Source organism: Cotesia typhae, unplaced genomic scaffold (genome assembly GCF_013202065.1).
Source record: "Cotesia typhae breed Kobodo isofemale line unplaced genomic scaffold, CoteBio_Ctyphae contig_44, whole genome shotgun sequence".
NCBI lineage: Eukaryota > Metazoa > Arthropoda > Insecta > Hymenoptera > Braconidae > Cotesia > Cotesia typhae.
This window is the reverse complement of record NW_027423753.1, coordinates 6,186,378-6,205,701: the sequence shown is the minus strand read 5'-3', so window position 1 is coordinate 6,205,701 and position 19,324 is coordinate 6,186,378. Positions and strand designations below refer to the sequence as shown.

Sequence of the window (19,324 nt, the reverse complement as noted above, 5' to 3'; positions counted from 1 at the left end):
ATTTTATATTGATCAAGAATCATTAGTTAGCACTAATCCCATGCCAGACACACTTAGCAAACATTCTCCGATCGCTGCAAATTCAGGAGTTGCTTCTGATAACAATTTACTATTACAAAATCAAAGTGATCCTATTGACGTACAATCACTCCTTATAGACAAATGTTCATATAACCAGGATTATCAGCAAGGTACATACATTTCAAAATAATACATTTCACGTATTATTTTGATTTTATTAATAAAAATCATAAACTTTCAGGACTTGAAAATAATCAAGAAAACATTTGTAAATCAATCGATCGACAAAGTTCAAGCGTGAAAAAAAATTCTCCAAAAGCAGACAAAAAAGGTAATGTGAAATTTTTTTTTTAGATTATAATTATGTATCAAAAAGGTATTTAATAAAATTTTCGCGATTTTTAGTTTTAGATAATTCGCCTAAAAAGCCATTCAAAGAAATATTTACATTACCTGTCGAATATTTACCGAAAAAAAAAAGGTGTAGAGTTGAAAAGTCGGGTAAATCAAAATTACCTTCTGTTGGAACATCTGACGAATGGTATCAGTCTGAATTGGAAAAAGAAAAAATTAAGAAACAGCAGCAAGATAAAAAACTAAAACGGAAAGAATTACAAGACGAAAAAAAAAAGCTCCAGGAAAAAGTAAAGGAAATTCAGAAAAAATTAAAAGAAGAGAAATAAATTATTTATTATGTGACTATTGAATTGTTATTTTGTAACAATTTATCTAATTTCTTTGATAATTGTGAAAAATGATCTCATATTAATAAAAAAAAAAATCATATAGATATCGCTTTACTTATTTTTCAGCTGTCTCATAAATAGGGACCTCTTTCATGAGACATTGGGGTCATATGTCTTAAAACTGTCTCATAAAAGGGATCATAAAGGTTGTTAGAAAAAATGGTTTATTTTTATTTATTTGTTAGATAAAATTGAGTTTAAATACATAATAGCTGTCTAATAATGACAGAGAAATAATATAATACCATCCAAATGGTATTTTTCTCTTAAATACTTTTCTAAGCAGTGAGAATGTCCCACCTACCTTAGAATCTGTCTCATAATAGGGCCCTTTACCTTACGTTATTTTGATGGTAAATCACTGGGCACTGTACTACCACAAGTCTCGTCCGCCAAAAAGGTCCTGTTTTGGTCTTCGCCGGCTCTTTTATAACCTCTCTCTCAGGTTCTCGAATTTTCCCATTATCTCGTTCCCGCTTAGATTTTCTGGGGAACAGCGGTGGGGACTTAGCGACCCGTACGACCCGGTGACGAGTCTTACAACTAGCTACTCACGCTCAGAAGGTACGGAGTAGTCCCTACTCACCGCGACAAGATAACAGTGACACTAGCCCCGCGCGGGAATTCAGATTCCCTGTCACAAATTAAAAAATAAAATTTAACACTTAAAATTTTAATAATGCTAATAATAAAGAGTAAAAGTTGATCAGGATTGACAATAATGCTCTCAGTATTTATTTTATACTATTTATATATTTATTAATTAAATAAATGAATAAAGTTTTTCGTATACAAACAATATCTTATCACCTAAAAAAAAAAATTTTTTTTTTACATAACTTTTTTACATAACATTTATAATGAAAAATAATTATGAAATTTTTTTAACTTCACCAATAGTTTATTACATAATTTTTTCCATTTGATTGCTTAATCATATATGAGATACCATCAATATCAATCAAGGAATAACAACAAAGTTCATGACTACTTAGATCAACGCAATATGCTTGGAAATGCGAATCAAAGTATAAATATTTCAGCTGACGAGAAATAAAGTAAATCATTTCATTTTTATAAAATAATATATATTCAATTTGTGAAAAAGACGGATTTGCATCTGTCAACATCATAATAACATCACCAGGATATACATTTTTTCCTAAGCAGAATACCCACTTTAAACAGACTAGGTCCTTACAATCTAATTCAGAAGGTAATAATTTGTTAACTTCTGTAAAGTTTTTTAAATTATCAATTGAGTCTTGCTGAATAGGACCTGGTTCTGGTAGACATGTACCCACAGATTTTGTGTATAACTTATGGTGTAATTTCAATTGATTTTTAAGGGCTAAGGTATAGTATAGATTTTTTCGAGAAGTAATAGCTCGAGCAGCTATTTTAGATTCCCGATGAAAGCTTTCTCCTCTCATTGACCAAAAATGAGTCACTGGACCTGCCAATTCCATAATCCTGGGATAATGGATTAACAAGTGGTGCTTTGGTTTTAATTTTCTTTTAAAAATCCTCTGATACAAATCTAAATGATCAGCAATGAGGATGCGCAATACATCTGGACATCCTACATGAAAAACTTTTCCTAATAATATATTTAGAATTTCGTTGAGGGTAGTATACACGTGCCAAATTTCATTTTCTTCAGGAATTTTATCTCCAAGTATTAAACCAAAATGTCTTATCAGACATAAAGTTTCTGAAGCAGACAATTTTAACTGATGCTGCTTTATATTAGTAGGAATAATCTCAGGTGGTTTATTTTGACGCTCGTTGCGATTGAAAGAAAAAGAATCAATTCTGTTATTTAAAAACTCAACATCGATGATTTTTTCATTGAAAATATAATGATGCAATATTTCTACCAACTCATATTTAACTACTCCTTCCAGCAAATCATGCATAACATCAACACTGAAATTAGATGCTACAAGAATCTTTTGTTCGAATTAAATCAGCGGATTCTGTGATAGCTGTCCAAGAATTTTTTCTATCTATAACACAACATCTACACCAATAAGAGCTATTAAAAGATTCTGTATAACCAAGTATTGAGTTCAGGCCCAAATTATCACCTAAAATTAAACTTAATGCAAAAAAGATACGCTTTTTTCCTGAGCTAGTTTCAATAACAATACCTTCGTTTGCTAAAAAATTAAGTTCATCTATTACACATTGAAACACTCTTTGATTCCCAAAAATTTTACGGTGCAACGTATTGAAGAATTGAAATAAAAATATGTTGTCTAATTTACTGTATAACTCAGGAGGTAAACAAGGAAGAAAAACATACAAAGCACCAACTTTCCCACCATCACCAGCGTGACTTCCTAGGCAGTTATTAGATTCAAAATCATCAAAGTAAATGAACAATGGAAACACTAGATCATTATGATGGTATTTAGAAAGTATTTCAGACCATAAATGCCCTTGAATAAAATTAGATACACAATCAGTATTTTCTTTCACATATTTCATATACAGGATAGTCCTTTCAAAAATATTTGGAAGCTCAAAGAAAGCTTTTAAGATTTTACGCATTGGTATAAATTGCGCATATACATCGTGTGTATTTATTTTCGTGATTCCAGCGACTGCACTAGATCCAGGGATTGATCCAAGTAAAACTTTTTCTGAAAGGAACAGCGTACCATTTTTTCTAAATTTTTTAAATATCAAATGCTCTGATTCAAGATCATCAAACGGATTTTTAATTTTTGTAAAAACATTATTTATAGCAGATACAACACTATCAGAAACATTATTATCATTTAAAATATTATTAGTCGCATCTACTATAGATTCAACAGCACTTTCATAAAATTTATTAACTTCTGTTATTCTTAATTGCATTTTATTTCGCGAGACGTCTTTTTCAGAGTACCATTTTGAAGTTAACTCATAAGCATGCTGTTTAATGTTAAGCTCAGCTAAATCTTGTTTAAAATGTACTTCATCTGAACTATTACAAAGTGAAAAATTTTCTTTAATAAAATTATTATAATTAGACTTATGAAAATTCAGAGGATCTTGAGTACTGGAATTGTTGGTACATAATGTATCATCATTATCAATAAAAATGTCTTCACTCTGAGTAACAATATTTAAATCTAGTTTATCACCTTCATTACTTATTTGTTTAATCTCATGAGAATGTTTTTGTTTTAAATGTTTACGAAAATTTTTTATATTATCAAACTTGCGAGTGCAAGTGCCTATACACTGAAATGATTTTAATGAATTATTGTTTAAGTGCTCATAAAGAACATGATTACTAAACGCAACATCTAGAGTAAATATTTTTGAATAAGAACATGCATATGACATCTTAATAAATTATTTAAAATATTAAAAATATAAGAATCATAAAGTATAAAATATAAATTAAGACAAATAAAATAAAAAGCTCTAGTCGAAATTAATACTGAGCTCACCAATCAAAGAGGTGACAGCAACTGGGACTGAAAGTTTTTGTTTTTCTTCAAATTTAAATAAAGCCAATTCTATGAACTGCCATACAGCCTTAGCTTCTGGTGGATAATGTGCATTCAAAGAATAATATGATTTGAATGCTACTTCTAAAACTTCAATACTTGACTGAAAATTATATTGCACTTCATCAATAAATAAATGATATGAAATTATATTTTCAATAGACCCTACAACAATAGGTCTCGGTTGAAGTGAAAGACCGTAGGTTTCCAAAGTATTTTGCAATCTCTTCCAGCTGGTTAATAAATCATTAGATGCCTGTATAAAAGAATCATTCATAATTAATTCATTTTTTAATAAAAATTTATGGTAAAATGAAATAACACAAACCTGGACTTGAAAAAAAAATCCTTCACGGGCTTCAGATTTTGTAGGATTCCACCTTTTCTCAACAACTTTTGAAGTTGATTGAGTTGTTTTAGATTTTTTCCTCTTATGAGATGTACTTAGATCATTTTGTTTTGCTATAAGTCGTGGTTTTGGAAAAACGGCCGAAAGAATTAATAGTATGGCTACATCTAGAGCATCTGTTCCAAAATAATGATATATATTAATAATAGAACAAGTTTTTTAACTATAAAAATCGTGTAAACTAAAATTTGTATCAACTAACCATCTTTAAGACTATTTAATTGTAAAGACAAAGCTAATAAGTCTGGATCTGATGGTCTTCTAGAGCTAGTAAATAAATGCTTCAGTTGATTACGAACGAAAGGCCAATTTTCTTGAAGTGCACTTTTCTTATGAGGATATTTTAAATCAAAATCCAATTCAAGCTAATAAAAAAAAATTTATCAAGTCAAAATATATTACTATAAGATAAAAAAATAAATTATTTACCAAAGTATATCCATTGGTTTGTTTTAAACAAGGAAATTGAATGAAGTAACTGTTGATTGAACAATTCAAAAGTTCTTTTTGTCTTTCATCATAACTTGTAATCCAGTGATCAGTTACACTTTTCCACGGTTCAATATATGTTTTCAAAAATTGTATGCTTTCAGAAGGGACATTGTTCGTAATATCTACACTACTGGAAAAAATTAAGGGATCAAAAAAAAATTCCAAATTTTTCGGTAGTTTTCAACAGGCCGTAACTTTGAGAGAAATGGTCGTACAGGAAATAAAAAAAAAGGAAATTGTAGCTCCAAGTGTCTAATTTTTGGATTAGAACTTCAAAATTTTGTAGCCTCCGCGGTTTCTGAGTAATCGTAGAAAAACCAGCAACAAAAAAAATCTCAAAATTTTTTTAGTTTTTTTTTTGATCTACGGGCGTGGAAAAAATTTTTAGCTTAACCACCATAAGGATCGGATACTTTGTTCATTTAGCTTTAATTTCTTTTTTAAACACCCTGATACGTCCACTCCTCGCTGAGATATCGGTCTTCAAATGGAAAAGGGATCTTTTTGTCTTTGATTATCGATATCTCAGCAACCAATGATCGCACAGAAAGTTAAAGGTGGGTTTCAAGAACTTGAATGAATTCCCTTAACGACTGTCCATTGTTTTTTCGAAAAAATTTTTTCTTTCCGTCACATGAATTTGAAAATGCAACAAAAAAGGGCTTTTAGTGGTTTTTTGGAAAATCAAGCGCTGGATCGAAAATATTGAGGAAACCACTAATGTTAAGTGTGCCTTTTACAGTTCAATATGTCCACAAAAACTCTACAAAGAATCAAATTAATCCAGCCAGCCGTTTTTTTGTTTCACTTGATCGAATTTTTGAAAAAATTAAAGGATCACGTTTTTTGCTCTGAAAAGCTCATAATTTTTAAAAATGAGAAAAAAAAATGGTTTTTTCGAGCTTTTTCCACATTTTCGTTCCAAAAAGTGCTTAAATTTTCAAAAAAAAAAAAAATTAAAAAAAATTTTTTTGAAATTTTTTCTCTTGAAAAGTTTAAGAAAACAATTACCGCCGGCATTAGCGTTATCCAAAGCGTACCACGTGGAGGTCGCGCGGTCGGATTTACGCTTTTGTGTGTGTGTGTGTGTGTGTGTGTGTGTGTGTGTGTGTGTGTGTGTGTGTGTGTGTGTGTGTGTGTGTGTGTGTGTGTGTGTGTGTGTGTGTGTGTGTGTGTGTGTGTGTGTGTGTGTGTGTGTGTGTGTGTGTGTGTGTGTAAGGTATTTCAGGAGAATTGAGACCCGGTGGCTCGTCAGTTCCACCGTATTTAATGACTCCAAACTCATTCTCTGAAGGTTTTTGTTGGTTCAATACCAGGTATTACCACCCCTGTTTTCAATAACGGCTCTCAAACGTTCAGCCATGTTTATGCAGACGGTAATTTGAGGCTGCGGAATGGTATTCCAAATGTGCTGAAGCGCGCGCTCCAAAGCAGCTAAGTTCTGCAAATTTGGATACTCTCTGCGCAACCGACGGCCCATTATGTCCCAAACGTGCTCTATGGGGTTGAGATCTGGACTCATTGCTGGGTGTCGCAACAATGTGATGTCATGCCGCTCAAAGAAGCGCCGGGTAATGTTGGCTGTGTGTGGACGTGCATTATCTTGCATCAATATGAACGATCTCAGATGTTGTCGTCTGCGCAGAACAATGGGCCTTAAAATTTGGTCGATGTAACGTCTAGCTGTCAAATTTTCGCGTACAATTACCAAAGGTGTTCTCCAATTTCGTGAAACGCCGCCCCACACCATAACTGATCCACCGCCGTAGGCAACGACTGGACGGACAAAGTTCTGGCGAAAACGTTCTCCACGACGGCGCCAAACGAGAGGACGTCGATCGTTGCCATACAGATTAAAACGAGACTCACCAGTGAATAAAACATTTGTCCATTCCCTCAAGTTCCAATTTCGATGATCGTAAGCATACGCTAAACGAGCTCGACGATGTCTTGCTGTCAACAGGGGTACACGATTAGGATGTCGTGCGTGTAACCCAGTTTCACGAAGACGGTTGATGATTGTTCGAGAGCAAATGTTTCGCACTTGATGCCGTCGTCGCTGTTGCTGTTGTTGTTGCTGTTGTCTGCGATTGGGGAAGTTTCGAACGACAATATTCGCATTGACGAAAGGTTGTCGTCGAACTTCTCTAACAATTGTTCGATCATCGCGGGCATTAGTGACTCGATGGCGACCTTGTCCGGGGCGACGATGATATTGATTCGTCTCTTGGTATCTGGTATAAGCTCGAGATACGACAGATTGACTTACACCTATCCGGATAGCAACTGCATGTTGAGTGTAACCTTCGTCGATAAGAGTCACTAACCGAGCGACTTCCACCTCCGATAAATGTCGTCTAACCATGATTAAGAATCAAAAGTCAGAAATTTTCAATTTTGACCAAAAAATTAAAAAAAATTTTTTTTAGCGCAGAGGGATTAGTTTTGAAAAAAACTGTTGAATGAAGCGATTTGCTAAGGATTCACAAAAAGAAAAGAAAAAAAAAACTCCGAAAAGCGTATGAAAAAATCGAAATTCGATTGGGGGTATTAACTTTTTTTATTAATTTAATTAAAAGGAGATCAGTAGAATCAAGGAATGCAGCGGTGGAAAGGTGATAAAAATCATTGGGCGATGGTTTTTTGGGTTTCCTTAACTTGTTAAAAAAAAAATTTTTCCAAAAAAAATTTTTTTTTTTTTTTGAATTTTTTTTTTTTTGAAAATTTAAGCACTTTTTGGAACGAAAATGTGGAAAAAGCTCGAAAAAACCATTTTTTTCTCATTTTTAAAAATTATGAGCTTTTCAGAGCAAAAAACGTGATCCTTTAATTTTTTCAAAAATTCGATCAAGTGAAACAAAAAAACGGCTGGCTGGATTAATTTGATTCTTTGTAGAGTTTTTGTGGACATATTGAACTGTAAAAGGCACACTTAACATTAGTGGTTTCCTCAATATTTTCGATCCAGCGCTTGATTTTCCAAAAAACCACTAAAAGCCCTTTTTTGTTGCATTTTCAAATTCATGTGACGGAAAGAAAAAATTTTTTTCGAAAAAACAATGGACAGTCGTTAAGGGAATTCATTCAAGTTCTTGAAACCCACCTTTAACTTTCTGTGCGATCATTGGTTGCTGAGATATCGATAATCAAAGACAAAAAGATCCTTTTCCATTTGAAGACCGATATCTCAGCGAGGAGTGGACGTATCAGGGTGTTTAAAAAAGAAATTAAAGCTAAATGAACAAAGTATCCGATCCTTATGGTGGTTAAGCTAAAAATTTTTTTCCACGCCCGTAGATCAAAAAAACTAAAAAAATTTTGAGATTTTTTTGTTGCTGGTTTTTCTACGATTACTCAGAAACCGCGGAGGCTACAAAATTTTGAAGTTCTAATCCAAAAATTAGACACTTGGAGCTACAATTTCCTTTTTTTTTATTTCCTGTACGACCATTTCTCTCAAAGTTACGGCCTGTTGAAAACTACCGAAAAATTTGGAATTTTTTTTTGATCCCTTAATTTTTTCCAGTAGTGTATATTAATAATTACAGCAATATTAATATTTGAAATTACTTCATAATTATATCAAATTTAAATTCTAACCTGTAGGTGTTTCTAAGAATACAGTCTTTGAAGTACTTTGTTTTAAGTACTGTTTTCGCAGGTAATTATTACAGGACAGTAATATACCACGTGCCGGTTGGACTACTCCACCACCAATTGTTACATGTGGTGTAAAATAGGTGTTAGGTAGTTCACTACTAAACAATTCACTTATTTGTTTAGCTAATTCTTGGTATCGGCCTGATGGGAGATTTTCAACTGAGTTTTTACCTTCATGCTCTTTTTGAATAATTAGTCGACCCAACAAATTTCGAGTGGGTTTTGTGAGCGTTTTATTAAGCTTGTAACAATTTAAAATATTTAATCCGTGCGGGTGAGATTTAAGCTTTTTCAACAACTCTGGTTCCTGGAAAATGTCAGTAAAATAAAAAAATAAACACTAAATTACATCAAAAAAATTTTTGACAAATTTTAGCAAACCTGGTTCTGATCATAGTCATCGTTATGTAAATACTTTAATAAATTAAATGAGTTATCCAAAATTGGAACTGGATTAACTGAATGATTGGTCTAAAATAAAAAAATAAAAAAATGTGTTAGGAAGGAAATTTAACGAGTTCTTAAATTAAAAAATTACTTACGTTATTATAAGTTTCAAACAATGACGTCGTATCTTTTGATGAACCAGGTTGAGTCGTATCGGTGATTGCTAATAAAGTTTGTGGCAGGCTTAAAGAAACAGCTGAATCTAATTCATGATATGCTTTTACAGAAATCTAAAAATTTTTAATTATTAATTAATGTCACAATTTTTTAATAACGCGGTTTTTATGAGTGGATGAGAAATTTTTTTTATTCAACGGAAGAAACAAATATGAAGATAAACAACCTACGTCACTTTCTACAGTTGGAATCGCTGAAGCTTCAAATACCTGCGTAATATTTGCATTAGGGTTATTATAACTTATCTCAAACTGGTCCATGACTTTTTTTTTTTTACTGTAGAAATGTTAAATAAAATAAGGAAAAAATTAGAAAATGAAAAACATAAAGTATAGCTTGAAATTTGTTGCCTAATTTTATTGAAAATTTTCGTTAAATAATTAAAAAAAAACACCAATACAGCTATGACTGTCTATTGAATAAAAAAATATTGTAAAAAAATTAATAAATAAATATTGAAAACAATAGAAAAAAATTTATGGAAACATTATGTATGTATAAGTGTAGTATGTATAATCGTAGTCTTTAAGAATGCGCAACCACTATAAACTAAACAAACATCAGAAACAACGACATACACTTGGTTTTAATATGTATTTTTTTATGATTTATTTTTATACTGTATAAATTAATTACTCACCTGTATAAATTATTCTCTGATGTATATTTTATTTTATTTTATTTCACCACAAAAATACTCTTGACCAACAATAACCACTGCTTATAACTGATCGCACAAACTCACTGATATAACTCATCCGCGTTGATGCAAGTCAAGACTCAAACAAAAGAAATAAAAGTAGCTGCGCAGTAAACTAATAAAAGGAAAAAAAAAAAACACATTCCAACCGATTATTAAGGGAAAGGGGTATTGGGTCGTATTACACCGTGACAATATACTAACTCAAATAGTAAAAAGTGCTGAGATTGAACTACACTTTCTACTGATTGGAGATATTCAATAAATGTAAAGTATGTTTTTACATACTTCATAAAGTAATTTTTCGTAAGCTGAACATCACATATTCTAATTTCAGCTGCTAATTATTACAGATACTTTTTTTGACAAGTGCCTTGTAGATTTTTAAGTTTAAGTATATCAATTTTCAACAGTCAAACAGTATATTTCAACGATTACTTGTTAATAATAGCACTTTAAACATTAAAATCATCATTTTACTGATCGAAACGTCATAAATCATCGAACATATCATAAATAATTAAATGTTGAACTACAATTATTGTCAATCATTTTTTTCCGTGTATGCACGTGTGCCTTCAACAGACACAAACACTTACACATACACAGGAACGTTAACTCCCACTGTATTAGATGTTACATTGAACACTTTAGCGTTGAATCCAGTGTGTTTATTCGACTATGATGAGGACTCAAGCTGCAATTTCAAACGTTTTATGACCGATCGTATATACACAGATTTTAAACATTTACACACATTTATTGAGCTTTTATTTAAGTACTTCCTTATTTTTTTAAATATTTAAATTAAAACCTTCCTTTGAGTTTCACCATTGCAACACTTGGGGTGTAAAATATATGTTTTATAGCTCCTTTTTATGTTGACCGAAAGTTGATCATAAAACCAAAAAGAATCGTTTTTTTAATTCAGTCAGAATTTTTTTTAAAGTTAAAGTGATAAATTAGTCGTTTATAAGTTGCAAATCACTGATATCGCATTAGAATTTTAATTAAAAGCATCTTTGTACGTTAAATTATGGTTTTACTACATTGTTTCCCAAAATCAATGTAGATTTTTCCAGTGGTCACTTTAATGGATAATATTAGAAATTGGTTCCAAATATCGCTTTAACATTGGAGTTAATAATTTTTTTATACATTGAATGATGATTTGTTACTGCATTGACGCCCAAAGCCAATACAAAATATTACTTAGTCCTTTTTTGAGTCCTTACCACTATATTTATTTCTCATTTTAAGTAACAACTACATTCAAATGTGTCTTAATCCTTTGTAAAACGCTTTTGACTGCATTGACACTCAAAATTAATGCAAAATTTTATTTTGTTGCTTTCTTAATCACTAATATTAACGATAGTTACTTAATTGCGTTAGAATATTATTTAAAAATTATCTTTGTAGGCTAAATAACGTTTTTAATTGCATTGATGCTGAAAATTAATGCATCATTTTATTTAATCTTATTTCAAGTTCTTTCTAGTTATATTAGTTCTTCACTTTAAATCACAATTTCATTTAAACGTGTCTTAATTCTTTGTAATCCGCTCTCTGACTGCCTTGACGTTAATTATCAATGCACTTAATTTCTCCGAACCCGAAAAAAAATCTCCGAATTTCGGCTCCTTCAAACTTTATCCCAATAACTCTAAAAATATTGAACTTATCAAAAAATAATAAGAAATCTGTTTTACATACAAAAAATCACCTTACATTTTTCAATCCGTTGCTTGTAGAACGAACTATCAACTTCCAAAAAATTTTTTTCATGTTTTTATATTAAAAGATGAAAATTGTTGGTTCGCTCTCTTTAAATTTCATTATTTAAAAAGGTTCCACGTTAAGAAAAAGACACCAATAGTATATGGCTATTGGTTTCTTTCTCACGCACTAGTGCTGCCTCTCTTTACAAACTATCGCTCACTTACTTCCACTCACGTAAAATATCAAAAGTCGCTAACTTCAAACATTTTTTTTAAAAAAAATCAATAACGCTCGTTTCTGTAATTTTTGATAAAAAATTCTTGGCATAACTTCAGAAAAAACTTAAGAAAAGTATGATTGTTAGTCAATAAAATGTTCACTCTCACTACGGTCAGGATAGCGAATACTTGTTAGATGTACGATTATTTATTGCTAATATTTCGAAAATAAGCACCACAAGGACTAATAAAAAAAATTTATTCGTATAGAGGATACTTAAAAGTATTTGAAAATTGAAAAATATTCCAAGAAAAGTGATGTTTCAAAGAACCTCCTTGAGGCCTAAATATTATCAGAAACTTATAAAAATAAATTTTCATTTTTATTTTACAAAAAAAAAAGTAAAATATTATTTTTGTCTTCGTAATAAAAAAATTTTCTTTAATTACAAAGTAGGACATGGAACAATTGTATCCAGATGACTTGACAGTTAATCTCTTTGCAAATGTCAATATTACGGTATGAACTTCGTATTCATCCGTTTTATCTTCATTATATGTAACAATGTATTAGCACATTTCAAACTATGTATAAGAAAATTTTTTTTTCTTTTTTTTTTTTACCAATTCACTAATTTAAAATTCGATAATAATTACCTACAATTATAAAAAATTGCCAACTTTGTGTAGAAAAAAAATTACAAGTTTAATTTTCAGACAATTAATAAATTAATAAAAAAAATTTTTGTTTTTATTTAATTAAGAAAATTGAAAATCAAAAATAATTATCAATGGCAAAAAAATTCCAAATTAAATTTTTAAGCAATAAAAAACTATTTTTTCCCCATTAATTAAATTATAATTCTTTAATAATTACCAACAATTACAAAAAATTGTCAACTTTTAATTAGAAAATTAAAAGTTTAATTTTCAAGCAAATAAAATTAAAAAAAAAATTTTTTTTTGTCTAATAAGATAATACACGATGATTTAAAAATTGTCTCATTGCATGTGATACTAATTATGACCTAGGTGGAATAGAATATATATCGCAAGGGTTGACCGCGTATCATGTCATCTTCAGTCGTAACTCTCTCGTCGAGCGGCGCAGATCAAGGAATAACTTTTTTATTTTTTCCATCGATAGTAATTAAAGAAATGTTTTTGTTAATCAATTCACTCAGAAAAAAAAATAAATTAAAGTGTAATTAATTACGGCGAAAATTAACGGCCATAATTCATTAAATAAAAAAATTAGATTTGAAGTTAACGATGTTATTAGTTTACTCGGTATTTATTATTGCAAGTGAGTAAATGTTTTAGCACTATTATAATTTATTAATCTGGATATTTGTTGTCTTAAAGTCAATCACATCGGTGGTAGGATGAATTAAAATGATTATTATAATGATAATGATTGTAATAATAAATTGAGAGTAATTGATAAATTATTGTAGCATTGAATTAAATTTAAATTTGGCACAAGGTGCTTTGAATTTTAGACGTTGCAGTTTTAGATATTGAGACATTCACCTCGGGTTATTTTTTGATAGTAGGTGGTAATCATTCATTTTTTTTTTTCTTCTAAAACTTGGCACTAATTTTGGTGAATGAAAATGAACTTGGAACATATATGAATTTATTTTTTGATGAATTTATTGAAATATATATGAGTTAGAGATTGGTATTGTCACCTTAGAATTTGAGTTTAAAATATCTTAGTACGATAAATTAGGTTTTTTTACTACATTGACGTTCAAATCAATGCAAAATTTTATTCAAGTGAATTATGTAGCTTTAGCATTTGATTTAGAAGTGTCTATGTTAAAGAATGGGTTTTTTTTCTACTGCATCGACGTTGAAAATTAATGCAAAAAAATTTTTAGTCAATTTTTGGAATAGGAATAGAAAAGTAAGTCACTGATATAGCATTAGAATTTGATTTAGTCGTGTTTATGTTCTGTAGAAAAAGTAGTCAAGCTCGTCAATAATATCGTGTTAGAATTTAAATTACAGATGTATTCAGATGATTTATGACACTTTCTACTACATTGACGTTTTAATCAATGCAAAAAATTATGCAGAAAAGTTTTGGAGTAGTCGTAGTTCGTTACTAAAAGCGTATAGTAATTTGAATTAAAAGTTAAGAGAAAAGATTAATGAGATAGTTCTACTGCATTGACATTCGAAATTGATGTATTCTCCAAAATTACGCCAATTTTACGCCGGTGATATTTATTATCAGTTTTACACTAAAATTCGAATTGCAGGTGACTGTTTATCCAATAAATAATTTTTTACTGCATTGACGGCCAAAATCAATACATTTTCTAGTTTTTATCTCCATTGATAACACTTTTTGATAATCGTTGAAATTTAAATTAAAGTAACTTTTTACAATTAATAACGGTACTACACTGCATTGGCCCTCAAAATCAATGCATTTTAATTTTTTTCTATATCTCATGATCTATTTATTTAATTTTTCTGAAAATTTGATAGATTGTTCTAAGAACTCAACCACAAAATAAATAACAACAATAATATAAATAATTTTATTCTTATTATATTATCATTATTATTATAATCAGAGGACAAAAATGAAATTTATAGAATAATTATATCAAAGTGCTCTCAAGCAAATCCCTTTGATCAATTCAATTCTATAATTCTATAATTACCTAATTATTTAATTCAATAAAATCTCTTAACAAAGTCTGAGAAAAACGAATCGCAAATTATAAATTAATAAAAATAATTAAAAAAATTTTCCTTTTACAGATATATGTTCAATCAAAAGTCACGACTGGGGTTACACCGGCGAAAATGGTAATAATGTAAGAAAAATTATTACAAATTAATAGCTTTAAAAAAATTATAAGAAGAACATTTGGTAATAATTTACAATTTAGGTCGACCATTTCAAAATAAAGAAAAAAAATAACATTTTCAAATTTAGAAATTTTTGATTCTGCTTGTTTTTAAGGTACAATTATGATAAAAAATGCCATTAAAGTAAAAAATAAAGATTTCGATAGCTTTCTCGCCTTCAAAAATTGGAAAAAATTTTGCCTCAGATGTTTCGGATAAAATTTCTATTTTATCTTTTTTTGATGTTTTTGATCTATTTCTTTGAGAAGTACATAAAAAAACCAACCAAAAAAAAATATTTAATGAAATTTTACTATTGCATTCGTCTCAACTTAGGGAGAAGGGATTCCATCGATGTGATTGAAGTATTTGTATTATTGCGGTTTGAAAATTAAAAAAATAGTGTTCTATGAAAGTTCCAGCAGACTTTTGAACTCGAAGAGCTCAAAAGCATAGAAAAGCTATCTTTTTGAGAGCTCGAAGAGCTCTAAAACATCATGTGCAATTTTAAACGCCTAGGTATGGAATCAGTAGGAACTTGCTAGGATGGCCTTCAAGGTCAACCGTTTTCCTAGTTTTTTTCTTTAAATGATTATTTTTTTTATGTATTTTTCAAAAAAAAAAATATACCAATAAAATCAAAAAGAAATTTCGTTCAAGAAAATAAAGATTAAAATGGTTGATCCCACTTGTAAATATTTACCGAATTTAATAAAATAATTATTTGGGGAAATTACGATAGTGTTGTAAAATTTCGTTAATAAATAGTAAATTCTCTAAAATATTTGACAATTATTAGTAATGAAATTATAGTCCAGCTTTACAATAGTTGTATCGTAAATTTTCTTAGAAATTTTTATCCGTCTACGAAAACAGATTCTTAAGCAAAGTAAAAATTAATATTAAATTTTCAAAGCATTAGTTAAACCAAAAAGTGATCCTTGAAATATAAAGTTCATGTGTCAATGCCTGGCGTCTATAAATTATTTAAGTGACATTAACCAAGTATTTAAGCTAACAATACAGCTAAGCACCCCCCCTACCTTTGTGATGCACAAAATTATAAAAGAACTAAACCGACCGTACAAAAACTCTCTGCGTGATTACACACACTCACATACTTGCACAGATGTAAATCAAGTGGGTGGGAGATCGACATCTACATATAAAATTGCAATTATAAAAGTACCGTATAATAAAACGATCCCATCTGTGTAGATCTAATGAAAGCAAATGAGACCTTTGAGTCATAGACGATACCGCCGTGTAAAAACATCGGTACGATTACCAATATACATCCACATCTACCTTTATTTAATATTAACATTATCATTATTATTATACACTACATCTACATTGACGGTCCTCGGTTGATTGAGGAAATGATGTACCATAGCACAGATTGGATAATTGCCAATTTGACAACTACTCTTATTATACTTCTTTGACGCCGTTTTATTGTTGTCATTAAACCTCCTGTTTTCTATTATTTTTTAACCAAACAATATTAATTATCAATTATAAATCAATAATTGATGATTAGGTCAATATAATTCAAGATTCTATCAATGTGTCATTATAGATAAGATTATAAATGTTTCAAGTGTAAATTATCGGGTTTTCTGTTCTTGATTGAATGATAAATATTGTAAAAAAAAAAAAAAACCTTTAGTGGAATTCGAACCCGCGACCTTCAGATTATGTATTGAAGTATTCTAATAAGGTCATAAATAATTTTATATAACTAGGAAATCGAACGCGCTTTACGGGCTTCTGTCAAAATGTTTATTATCGACAATTTAAATAATCAATATTTTTACAAATTATACTCATTGATATTTAACTGTTGCCATGGTAACCGTTGCCATAGTAACCGTTACTATGGTAACCGTTGCTAAAGAGCTCACCGTAGCAACGAAAAGCAACAAAAATGAAGACGTCACATCAACTTTTTAATAAAGGATTGAAAAATGGCGATAACTCGGGAACTATTGGGTTTGGCGGAAAAATTTACGAGAGACTTTTTGTAGAATTTTTTGTACGTTATCTAAAACTACTAAAAAATTTATATTTTTTGATTTCTCAAAAAAAAAAAAAAATTTAGTTGGATTCGAACCCGCGCCCTTCAGTTCTATAAGCATAACTTGCTACATAATTTTCTATAACAAAAATCGTTTTAACTTAGAAACTAATAGGCTGATATTGCCGATCCGAAGTTATAATCAATCACCACTAAAAGCCTCACAAATCTATTGATGGAGGGGTAAAACGGACAGCCAAACAATTTTGCAAAAATTTTTTCAATTTTGCGTTTCAGGTCCAAATAATTGGTCGGGAGTGTGCAAAAATGGTAAGAGACAATCTCCGATAAACATCGAGACAGACAACACTCTCAAGGATGATTTGGGGTCATTAAAATTTCTACACTACGACTACGCATTTACCGGGATATTGACTAATACCGGTCACAATGGTAACTACAATATCTGTGTCAATTATTTTACCAAATTTTTGTGTTAATTATTATCATTATTATTGTTTTTCAAAAATTTGCAAAGTGCAAATAACATTGTCTGGTGTACCAATATTTTTAAGTGGTGGTGGATTGATGTCGAAATACGTGCTCGAGCAAATGCACTTTCATTGAGGTGCTGAGCACACAATTGATGGCACTCGTGATGCACTAGAGCTCCATTTAGTACATCGTGATAAAAAGTTTGAAAATGTGTCAATTGCATCCCAGCATGACGATGGCGTGGCGGTCGTAGCTGTTCTATTTAAGGTAATTACGATGAGTTGATTAATTTAAAGTTGAGCTGTGATTACTTAATACTGAGCCAGTAGTTAGTTACTTGGTAGTTGGTGATGATAATTATGATAATGATCGTAGTGATTATAATTATTATGACAATCATAGTGATGATAACTATCATGATGATGGTTATGATATTGATAATGATGACTGTCATGATGATGATTATCATTATCAGGATGATGACGATTATAATGATCATCATGATGATTGTCGTGATGATCATGATGATGCTTATGATGTTGATAATGACAACTATCATGATTATCATGATGATCATGAAAATGATTATGATTATGATCATAATGACGATGAAAGTTATGATGATGATGATAATCATAATGACGATGAAGGTTATGATGATGATGATGATCACAATAATGATGCTGATGATGTTTAAGTTAATCTTATTGGTGAATTGCAGCTTAGCGATGATGATAACGACAATCTCTACGCGATATTCAAAGCCGCTGAATCAGTGTCAATGGGTTGGTAAGAGCAGCATAGAAATTCAAAGAAAAGTCATACCCGTTCACTTGTTGCCGAACGACAGGACGACGTTTTATCGATACTCAGGCTCATTGACTACTCCTGGATGTCAAGAGTCTGTCGTCTGGTATGTTATGACTGAGAAGTTGACCATCTCTGAGTCGCAAGTAAGTTCTTGAAATTAGGTTTGATATTTTTGATTAAATACTAGTCAACTGTAAGTTAAAGTTTTTATGAGTTTTTTATGGAAGTACTAATGAGTCAATACCAAAATGACTAATAATGAATCAATATCAAAATTACTACCGAGTCAATATCAAAGTTACTACTGAGTCAATATCAAAATTATTAAATAAATTGTTTGTGAAAATTATTATTAAGTTGTTGATAAAATTACTAATGAGGCAATAGTGAAATTACTAATGAGTTATTAATAAAAATACTAATGAGTCACTAAAGATAATACTATTGAGTTATCAGTAAGAGTAATAATGACTTGTCAATTTGAATACTAATGAGTACATTTCTTCCAGGTGAAAATTCTCAAAAACGTCCAAACCCACAACGGAACCCTGGCATCAAACTACCGCCCAACTCAAGAGGTTGGCGACCGAAAAGTGTACCACCATCTCCTCGGCTACTCCTCCTCCCCCATTTCTACCCCCACTCCTTTCGTGTTCCTTGCCGCCGCCATCTTGTCGAGCCTATTTTGAGCTCAAAACTCGCCAGTTCTAGTCTTCTTCCAACGAAAACCATTCTCATGGCTTTCGTTTTTATTATATTGTTGACGTGACAACGTCTTATAAATTGGTTTGCCGGGTGACACTTCAAGAAACTGCGTTACGCTCCGCTCACGTTATGCGCTCACAATGAGAGCGAGTGAGAGGCACGCGTCCCTTCCACTCGGGCATGATTAGCCCGCCTAAGAGCGAGAGAGACAGACATAAAAAGTGAAAGGCACGCGTCCCTTCCACTCGAGCACAGTTAGCCCGCCTAAGAGCGAATGAATATTCACATTAAAATTATTTTACCACTCAAAGTCGTTGTCACG

At 30.7% G+C, this 19,324-nt stretch overlaps 2 protein-coding genes and 1 pseudogene across 4 annotated transcripts in view; 2 read left to right on the top strand and 1 right to left on the bottom strand.

Moving 5' to 3' along the window:
- Positions 1-12,320, bottom strand: part of LOC141529128 (uncharacterized) — a 43,837-nt gene extending 31,517 nt beyond the window's left edge. The window contains exons 1-10 of one of the 3 annotated variants that reach the window (XM_074245556.1): positions 11,893-12,320; positions 9,632-11,827; positions 9,380-9,514; positions 9,219-9,308; positions 8,778-9,144; positions 5,115-5,299; positions 4,888-5,050; positions 4,605-4,801; positions 4,217-4,532; positions 1,501-3,415 (exon numbers count right to left, since the gene is read on the bottom strand). In XM_074245556.1, coding sequence (XP_074101657.1) covers positions 2,703-3,415; positions 4,217-4,532; positions 4,605-4,801; positions 4,888-5,050; positions 5,115-5,299; positions 8,778-9,144; positions 9,219-9,308; positions 9,380-9,514; positions 9,632-9,721 — 2,256 coding nt within the window. In that variant the 5' untranslated portion in view covers positions 9,722-11,827; positions 11,893-12,320 and the 3' untranslated portion in view covers positions 1,501-2,702. Of the gene's footprint in view, positions 1-1,500; positions 3,416-4,216; positions 4,533-4,604; positions 4,802-4,887; positions 5,051-5,114; positions 5,300-8,777; positions 9,145-9,218; positions 9,309-9,379; positions 9,515-9,631 lie in introns of those variants that run through there. The other 2 variants (XM_074245554.1, XM_074245557.1) reach the window with 2 other exon arrangements.
- On the top strand, positions 9-809 carry LOC141528905 (uncharacterized). The gene is made up of 3 exons (XM_074245188.1): positions 9-191; positions 263-352; positions 427-809. The coding sequence occupies exons 1-3, from the start codon at positions 41-43 to the stop codon at positions 702-704; spliced, it is 519 nt and encodes a 172-aa protein (XP_074101289.1). The 5' UTR covers positions 9-40; the 3' UTR covers positions 705-809.
- Positions 12,321-13,213: 893 nt separating the features above from the next.
- LOC141528702 (putative carbonic anhydrase 3) lies at positions 13,214-18,988 on the top strand (annotated as a pseudogene).
- The last annotated feature ends 336 nt before the right edge of the window (positions 18,989-19,324 follow it).